Source organism: Scleropages formosus, chromosome 18, assembly GCF_900964775.1.
Source record: "Scleropages formosus chromosome 18, fSclFor1.1, whole genome shotgun sequence".
Lineage (NCBI taxonomy): Eukaryota > Metazoa > Chordata > Actinopteri > Osteoglossiformes > Osteoglossidae > Scleropages > Scleropages formosus.
In genome coordinates, this window is record NC_041823.1 from 26,039,548 (window position 1) to 26,049,237 (window position 9,690).

Below are 9,690 nucleotides of genomic sequence, written 5' to 3' on the forward strand. Positions count from 1 at the left end.
TCCAGACAATGAGCGCGCTTCCAGGTGGAGACCCCGACTCGGAGCCTGAAAAAGTGAGCGGAGGCAGAGAGCGGTTCCTCGCGTGCGAAACAAAACAGAGGGGGAAAATAAAATGAAAATTAATCATTAAATAAATAAATAAGTGAATAGATAAGGAAATGAATAATGAAATCAATTTTTAAAAAAGAGAGGAAGAAAAAAAAAAGAGCTTACAGCACCTGGTATTCCCAGGAGGCCTCCCTTCCAAGTACTAACCAGGCCCAACCCTGCTTAGCTTCCAAGATCGGGAGTATGCAGGGTGGTATGGCCATAAGCAAGCACCAGTGCTGTGTGCGCCCTACTTGAAGCTGCTGCCCGCCAAAGCCTCACGCAAAGAGCGCTAGAGCGTGCGGCTTGGGCTTTGGTCGCACAGGAGCGGAGCGCGCTTTTGCCCCTCTCTTGTGAAACGCTCACGAGAGTCCAACAAAAAGCCGTCACGACTTTGAGCATGTGCGATTGGTGTGACACGTCGAAATCGTGCATCGAACTGGAGGAAAAGAAAGTCAAGAGGAGAATGAACGGTTGCGAATAAACTCCTGGGGTACCAAGAGTGTTTAACACGGGGGGAGTTCAAATGCAGCTTACAGCACCTGGTATTCCAAGGCAGTCTCCCATCCCCGTTCTAACCAGGCCTGACCCTGCTTAGTTTCCGAAATCAGACGAGATAGGGAGTATTCACAGTGGCAGGGCCGCAGACTGTACAGCTGCAAAAATCCGTCGATGCGCAGCCTTCCCATGCGGAGTCGGGCGCGCCGCGAGGTCGCCTCCAGCTCGCAGAGAAACGAACGAGAGTGCGCGGACTACGTCGCCTTGAAGCGTCTCCGCCCAGCGGGCGGGCCAAGGAAAATGTTACGTTTGGAAGACGCCGGGCTTAAAAATAAATAAATAGATCAACAATTGAAGAAAGGGCTTGGTAACACGCGGTGGCTCGAAAAGCAAAGTCAAGTGAGACTGCCGGGGGGGCTTGTTGGTCTAGGGGCACGATTCTCACTTAGGGTGTGAGAGGTCCCGGGTTCAAATCCCGAACGAGCCCTGCCCACGCGGTCAGCCGAAGCTTGCGTCGCTGCCCCTTTGCGTCTCGCCTACGGAGGACCCCTGTTGCCACTGCCTTCTCATGCCTGCACGAGGAAGGGTCATATGTGACGATGCTGACTGCAGCTCAGTGGTCGCTCTGTAGTCCTTTGATCTGTCCCAATCCTATGCTACTCGCAAAGTGGGCAACTGTCTTGACCTTGTGTTTTCCTGTGGCTGTCCCGTTCTCTCTGTCACGCCGCTGCATGTCTCTGACCACTTCTTCATTTCCTTTCAATCGTCCCTCACCGCTAACTCTTCGTCTCTTCCCTGCACCCGTTGTCGCCCTTCGCCGCAACTTAAAATCTCTCTCACCTTCCTGCTTTGCCTCTGCTACTCTGGCCGCTCTCCCTTCTGCTCCACAATTCTCAGCTCTATCTACAGATGATGCCACTAACGCTTTCCTCTCTGCCCTGTCTTCCACCCTTGACTCTCTCTGCCCTGTGTCTTCTAGACCGGCACGCCCCATTGCTGCCCCGTGGCTGTCTGATGCATCACGCGCTAACAGGACCAAAGTGCGGGCGGCAGAGCGAAGATGGCGTAAGTCCAAAAGTCCGTCGGACCTGGATGCTTACCAGTCACTCTTAGCTGCTTTTCAGTCTGCTGTCTCTTCAGCTAAAACCTCCTTCCTCCGCAAACAAAATACAGTCTGCATCCAAAAAAACACCCCACACACTCTCTTTGCCACCTTCTCATCCCTTCTGTGTCCTCCGCCACCTCCTCCTCCCCCCCCCTTCTCTCACCGCTGAAGACTTTGCTTTGTTTTGTCTGAGACAAAGTCGAAGCGATCACTGGTAAATTCTCACCATCAACCTGCCCGGTTCGCGCTGGACCTCCCTGCAAAGCTGTCCTCTCCAACTTCAAGCCGCTCTCCGAATCTGAAGTCGCTGACCTCCTGATGTTGCGCCGAGCCACCACCTGCTCGCTTGATCCGGTCCCGTCATCACTCCTTCAGAACATTTCCCCGCAACTCTCCTCCTTCATCTCCTCACGCTCCTCTGGCTGTTTCCCGGCTGCCTTCAAAAGTGCTCTATCTCATTTCGCCTCTGCTAAAGAAATCCTCCCTGGACCGCAGTCCGGTTCAAAATTACAGACCGGTCTCTCTCCTCTCCTTCCTGTCCAAAAAAACCCTTGAGCGGGCAGCCTGTGATCAACTCAGCTGGAGCCATCTCCTTGATGGTTGTCAGTCTGGTTTCAAAGTTGGTCACTCCACCGAGACCGCCCTTCCGGCGGTATCTGACGCTCTCCAAGCTGCTAGAGCTGCCGCCCTCTCCTCGGTCCTCATCCTCCTCGAACTGTTTGCGGCATTCGACGCCGTAAATCACCGGGTTCTACTCTCCCCTCTTAACTGGCTTGGGATCACAGGTGCGGCACTCACAGGGTTTGAGTCCTACCTCTCTGACAGGTCCCGTCAAGCGGTCTGGCGGAGCACTCGTTCTTCTCCTCTGCCTCTCTCAACCGGTGTTCCGCAGGGCTCGGTATTGGGTCCTCTTCTTTTCTCCGTCTACACCCCCTCCCCCCGGGTCCGGTCATAGCCTCCTGTGGTTTCAAATACCACTGCTGTGCCAACGATACCCAGTTCTTCCTCTCCTTTCCGCCTGGTGCATCACACATCTCCGTACGCATTGCTGCCTGCCTGTCGGACATCTCTTCACGGATGTACGATCACCGCCTCCAACTCAACCTCTCCAAAACAGAGATTCTTTACCCCTCAGCTGGCCTGCCCTCCTGTCACGACCTCTTGCTCAAACTGGACACCTCACTCATTTCGCCTCGCTCCTTTGCTGAGAGTCTGGGAGTTACGACTGATGCGAGCCTGTCATTCTCTCAACATGTTGAAGCCACATGCCGGTCCTTCAGACACATCCTGCAAAAATATTCTTAGGATCCGTCCCTACCTCACTAGTGACTCCGCCCAACTCCTTGTGCAAGCCATGCTGGCTTCCCGTCTGGACTACTGCAACTCTCTTCTGTGTGGCCTTCCGGCTAATCCCGTCAAACCTCTGCAGCTTCTGCAGAATGCTGCTGCACGACTTGTGTTTGATTTGCCAAAGCGCTCCTATCTATCTCTTCTACTCGCCTCTCCGCGCTGGCCTCCTATAGCTGCCCGTATCAGATTCAAAACCCCGGTTATTGTGTGCAAATGCATCATCAGTAGAACTGCTCCCGGCTATTTACAGGACTTGATCAACCGGCACACCCCAGCCGGGCCCCTTCGCTCATCTACTTCTGCTCGCTCGGTGGTCCCGCGCACGAAAGGCAAAGCTTGGAGGTTCTCGGTTCTGGGTCCGTTGTGGTGGCATGACCCTCCCCTGTCACTCAGGACTGCAGGAACTCCATCTGTTTTCAAGAAGGCTCTGAAAACCCACCTCTTCCAGATCCACTTTGCCCAAGATCTCTTCAGACCATCCATGGCGTAACTGTTCACGCATCATAACTCCAGATACAACCTTCATTCAGCCATTACTCTGGACTCCAGTCCATCGCAAGGCATCCCAAGCAGGACTCGAACCCCAGACCCACCAAAGAGCAGGACTGCGGTCCAACCCACTGCGCCACCGCATCAGCAGGGAATGCACGCGCGCGCACGCACACACACACGCACACACGCACACACATTTTCAGAACCGCTTGTCCCATACGGGGTCACGGGGAACCGGAGCCTAACCCGGCAACTCAGGGCGCAAGGCTGGAGGGGGAGGGGACACACCCAGGACGGGACGCCAGTCCGTCGCAAGGCACCCCAAGCGGGACTCGAACCCCAGACCCACCAAAGAGCAGGACTGCGGTCCAACCCACTGCGCCACCGCATCAGCAGGGAATGCATTTATTGTAAATAGTTGCATTATGGGGAAAATGTGAATAAAGAGTGCAACCCTTGGGGGGACTTGAGGGGATAATAAAGGGGTGTCTCTGTTTGCCGAAGGGGGGGGCGAGCAAACCAAACCAACCTGGTGGCGCTAAGCAGGCTGGGACAGTCCTTTTGGGTATGCTGGTGTGGGGAAGACATGGGTCAGTTATATTCTTTGAAGCCAGAAAGGGGATTGTTATGGGAAAGACTTTGTCTTGACAATATATTTTATGTAATGGTTGCTTTGTGATTTTGTTGACCAACTGTAGGAAAACGGTGTTGGATTTGTTTGATTGTGGATTTTAATGTATTGTTTTGGTTGTATGTATTATTTATAACTTTATTAAATAAAGTTTGAAGAAAAAAAAAAGCAGGCTGGGAAGGCGGGCTTGAGGTGCAGGTTTTTTTTTTTTTTTTTTAGTGTGTTAAAGGTTCTGCCATGCGTTTTTTTCTTTTCTCTCATATTTGTTGGACTTATTGATCTTATTGTTTTATTTAATTTTATTTTTGGCATGGCAGTTTTTCAGGATTTATTTATTGAATAAAGATTTTAATTATCGGAAATGATGAATGGAGATATTAGTTCCTGTCGCTTTGGACAGTGTGTGGAGTCAGACACCTTTAGGTAGGCTGGTGACCCATTCTGATCCATAAGAAAAAGAAAAAAAAAATAAAATGAGGTGCAGGTTCTTGAGGAAATGGGGTCCTCGGATCGCGAGCATCATTTCCCTGTATGCCGGTGTTCTAGTAAAACGTTCTTCCTGAACGCTGCCTGCGCGTCCTTTCTCGCCCCATCCGAACCCAGAGCGCCGCGCGCCACAGTATTCGTTGGCCTGCACTTGTTGTAAAAGCTGCAAAGCAATATTGTTGGCCATGTCACCTATGCATCTGCTCACTGCGTTATTGTCTGACACAAGCACGCACTCTACTTTTCGTGCTGCTCCCTCTCCCAATAACTCCCTGACAATGTCTTTAGTAGCTGGTAACAATAAGGCTCCGCCAGTCGTGCGCAGCTTCTTAGCACGCGCCACGTGCGCAAAAGTGCAAAATGTAAAGAGCGCAAAGCATTTTGGGATAAACACGTTACAAGGAATCACTCATAAATCACAAAACTATAGGTAGATTACGTAAAAAATTATATTACTGTAATATTTTTTTCTGTCAAGTTTTCCGCGGACCCCCTAACTCCCTCTTCCGGACCCCAGTTTGAAAACCCCTTTTTTTTAGATCACAGGATTGGCTACTGATGTGGGTATGCAGTGTTTGGCTTTCTCTAAAAATAATACTGTATACAGTTACCAGAAAAGGTCAGATTTGTTTCACCTGTCCACATAATGTTGTTCCAGCTGTGAACACTCGGCTGACAGCAAAGGTGAGATGGGCAGTAATGTCTTTCTGGAGAGCACTGCTTTCTTCCATGGTAACCTCCCACAAACACAGCTCTTGTTCAGTATTTTTCTTATGTAGGCTTGATCAGGCTATTGTATTTCAACTGAATTGTGCTGTGAAGAGCAGGTACTAAAAACCGTGTGTTTTTTTTTTTTTTTTACGGCAGGGCAGGCCAAACTCACACCTCAGTCGACTGGAACACCCAATGCATTGACTGCAGACTCCAATTACCCTCTTTTCAGCATGTCATTACCCTAGAAGTTCACATACTTTTTCCATCAATGACTTTGATCAAACCATTTATTCAATTAAAATATGGATACGTGAAATGTGGCGTGTTGTTAAATAGGACTGTCTGCATTTATTATGCCTTAGACAAAGGAGCCATTCACGCAGAAAGCAGTAGGAGCAAACTGTTGTGTAGAAAGTAGTGAATATCTCACTGCTAACTGGGTGTGAACTGAGTGCTTACCTGCCCTCCAAGGCACACCAGCCACAGTAGGGATCCTTGAGGTCCATGCAAGACTTGCAGTCCTTCATCATATCACATTCCTCCACTGGTACCATTGAGATCTGACACAGAGCCAAGGATATCCAGCATCAAGCGTCTTACACAGAGTACAAATACAGTCCACTTCCCAAGATGGTACCTTTTTTCCTGTGGTGACGTACAGATGCCTGTGGTTTCTGTCGAATAGCAGGTGTTTGTTCACTGCCTCACCAGAGCTGGGTCCAGGGACAGTTCGGTACACCTCTGGTGTGCTGGACAGGTGTACCTGGAAGTTTACCTGTGTTCTAGTTTCACAACATTTTCTTTCCTATGAAAATGAGTTTGACCACACTGGTACCTGGGACTGCTCTCAGATACCGTACACCCTCTGCTGCTGTACTCATGTGGTACACCTTCCCATTGCTGGTTCCCAGAAAGGCCACCGTGTGCTCAGCCTCCACAGCAACGGCGACAGCCATGAGCAGGTCTCTGGTGGTGTGGACAGCTTGGGCAGCCAGCGCAAAGCCTGGTGTGCTGGCCAGCGGTGAAGGCAGGAAATCGGCACTACATTTGTACTTTGTCAGCGTGTCTTGCTGATGGGCACAGAGAGAGAAGTCTTTAACGTCAGCTTCCTCATACAATCACTTTGTCAAGCGTGCAAGAGGGGATACTCAGGTTTTCACTTTTAGAAAATTCTAATAAAGACAATAAACCTTAAGGTGAGCTATCCCATTTCACTGTTCCGACTTTACAGAACCTCAAGACACTTCTGAAAACATTGCTAATGTCATGTTTGAAACGGAGCGCTACTTACACGGACTGATACTGAACATAATAGATTTGCTGAGGTTGTGTACGGAGAATCAACAGCTACTTTGTTTCCAATTTTCCCATTTTTTGTGTAGCAGGCACTGATGATTTCCATAATTCGTTGGTTGATATATCTCAGGGGGTACATGCAGAGCCCCGAACGGGGCTTGTCTTCATCGGTGCTGGACACTACGAACAGAATCTTGTCCTGCGACCGCACTTGGCCGTACTGACCGGATGCGCTCAGGTTTCGGGCCAGTTCCTCCCCAGGGGAGGAGACAAAGGCGGCCTGTGCCTTGTTGTACATGTTGTTGGGGCCACAGCTGAGCTGCAGTTCCATGTAGGAATAGTAATGGTGATCATCCTCACAAAGGCGGGAGATGAAGGTATAGTTTTTGTTATGTAGCCCCCCTCTTGTGCGGGTGAAGAGGAAGTAGATGAAGCCACTTTCCTTGAATGAGTAGCGAAAATTGTGCCTGTACTTCTTGACAAATGGGGTGACCTGAACAGCAGGAGCCTCAACAATGTCCTCAAACACATCCCAATTGCCAAAGTCCTGCAGGATGCGGGTGCTGATAAGCTTCATGTTGCCCTGGCTTCCGTAGCCTTTCCCCACGACAAACACATCAAATGTATCATTCTCTTTGGTGAAGGTTGACATCACTCCTACTACAGACACCGTCTCCTCACTGCTGACCACATAAGCCTTTTCACCCTTGCTGTCGTTACAGTAGATCAGGTGGTCAATGCTGCCGAGTTTCCGCAGGGAGCAGATGCCCTTGAAGAGGCTTCCACACACGATGAGCGAGCCGTTAGACGGGTGCACTAGCAACAGCTTGTTGGTGTTGTCTGTCATCTTGGCATCGTGGCAGGACTGGATGGGGGGTGTGCAGTGGCGGCTGTCCCTCTTGGGACCAGTCTCTACTTTCTTCTCCTGCCTGAGCAAGGAGTCCAATTGGTAGATGGCATTGATGGCTCCCACATAGATGTGGCCTGTGAGGGGGTCCTGCACCACGTTATTGATGAGGGTGCTGGATGTGAACTCCTGGATGGATTCCGCACAGCAGACTATGGAGAGAGACAGCAGCAGAACTGCCAGAGTCCACCACGCCATTTCTGAAAGAGGACATTAAGTGCGAGACTGTTAGTCATCTCTCTATACAGTGAGACAAACGTGTAGACATGAACACATGCTTCACTGTCAGCTCTACACACTTTCACAAAATAGCAGGATCCGGTCTTTCGTTTTCACAATACATCTGTCATCAATATACCTGCTCACTGAACATCTGGCAATGATTTGCTTCACACAAATTTGTTAAAGCAGGCAGCAATTTTGTACTCCAATCTATTAAATGTACAGTTAATGCCTATAATTTCTACAGTTTTGCCACAAGTTTTCTGGTAAGAGCAGTCATTCCGAGTCCCACTCTCTCCACCAGCAGAAAGGAAAACTAAGGAGCAACGCCCAGGTCCTCATAAGTAATAAGTATAGATTTTTTTTTCTTTTTTTTTTTTTTAATAAAGTTTAGCTTATGTTACTTGAACACAAGCACTGCAATACCGCAACAGTCGATCATCTGGTAACCGCGACGCCACTAAGTGACGAACGGGCGGGTAGCGAATTATTATACAGCGTGCATACGCTGGACAAAGGGATGATTCACGTCCCGGGCGGGACGGCACGAGATTTCATAATATTTTCGGGCCGCGGGTAACGGGGATCACTGTATATGAGTACACGTAGTATCAGAATAAGTGCAGCAAGCGGACACCGAAAAGATGTAAAATATACATACATACATACATACATACTGTATATATATATATATATTACTATCAGCAATTAGCTACTGTTTCCCTGAGGGGAACCTACTACTGTTGCTTATTGGATAACCTCTCCACGCCACGGGGCACTGCTCTGCTGAGTCTGAAAAGTACAGAGAAGCCCACTGTGTAGAATTAGGACCCAAACAGCTACACCGCTTCGCAGCAGGAGGAATAGTGGTTAGAAGTAACACATAGATTGATTGAAGCAGTTTTAAGAAGAGAGCCGCTCTAATCCTGCTCTGCTGGAATTTCCACAATTAAGGAACACACGTTTTTCAGTGCAAACGTCTTTTTTTTCCTTTTTAAATAACGTACCACAGTCTAGCACACACTGCAGCGGCCCGACGCCGGACTCACGCGCTGGGATTTGAGGAATGTGAACGCAGCGGCTGTGTGTGCTTCACAAACTCTAGCGGATCTGCAGCGTTCACGGTGCGTAGGAGAGGCAGCGCGACCTGTCGGAGTGCAACGTTAATCCGACAGCTGGTGCGCAGCTACAGCTCCCTCTGCTGGGGGAACAGACCCACATTGGACGGGTTCTCTGCTGACATGCTCTGTGGTGCAGGTTGCATATGTGTATATTTTGGTGCTTGAAATGTAAACATCACCATATCAAACAAAGTGATTCTCCTATTAAAGGTTCTTTCATTTATTTATGTAGCAGACACTTTTCTCCAAAAGCGACTTCCACTTACCTCTATGTAGTGTTATCAGCCCACACACCTTATTCACCAAGGTGTGAAAAATTCTGATAAAGCTGCACCCTTCCTCCATTCTTGAAAGACGAGAGTCACGTCCCTCTGGTACCGGCGGTGGACTTCCTGCAAAAAACACAGGTTGAAGGCATAGGACTCAAACTGGTTAAACAAAGCAGTTCTTTTTACTTTGTTTTTTTTAACCCCCTGACATTAAGAATTAATGGGGAGGAGGAACGCTCTCGGCCTTCTTCCAAAGGGGGCCCCTCTGGTGCCGCAGCCTCCCTTCCAGACTTTTTCTTTTTCTTCTTCTTTTTTCCGCTGTTCAATCTCTGCCAAGGTAGGGGCAGGGCTTGCACCCCGGACATCGCTGGCTTCACCAAAGGCTTCTCCAGCCCCCGCCGCCATTTCCATCACCGTCTCAATCACTTTAGTTTTGTTCTCCACCAATGATAATGCCTGAAGACACTGCAGTCTCCAGCAAAATGTCCTGTTTCTAAGCAGTTCCTACATTT

General features: G+C 49.4%; 1 protein-coding gene and 1 pseudogene across 3 annotated transcripts; both read right to left on the minus strand.

The window, feature by feature from the left end:
• Nucleotides 1-206: 206 nt before the first annotated feature.
• Nucleotides 207-315, minus strand: LOC114909131 (uncharacterized; annotated as a pseudogene).
• Nucleotides 316-5,812: 5,497 nt separating this feature from the next.
• Nucleotides 5,813-8,917, minus strand: LOC114909129 (plexin-B2-like). Of its 3 annotated transcripts, none has more exons than XM_029246019.1 (5): nt 8,838-8,917; nt 6,655-7,766; nt 6,245-6,433; nt 6,001-6,126; nt 5,813-5,923 (listed from the first exon to the last, which is right to left on the minus strand). In XM_029246019.1, exons 2-5 carry the CDS (start codon nt 7,762-7,764, stop codon nt 5,819-5,821), a joined length of 1,530 nt encoding a protein of 509 aa, XP_029101852.1. In that variant the 5' UTR covers nt 7,765-7,766; nt 8,838-8,917; the 3' UTR covers nt 5,813-5,818. The 3 variants fall into 3 exon arrangements, with proteins under 3 accessions (XP_029101852.1, XP_029101851.1, XP_029101850.1); XM_029246018.1 differs by having other exon boundaries at nt 8,796-8,917; XM_029246017.1 differs by lacking the exon at nt 8,838-8,917 and adding an exon at nt 8,215-8,279.
• Nucleotides 8,918-9,690: the final 773 nt, after the last annotated feature.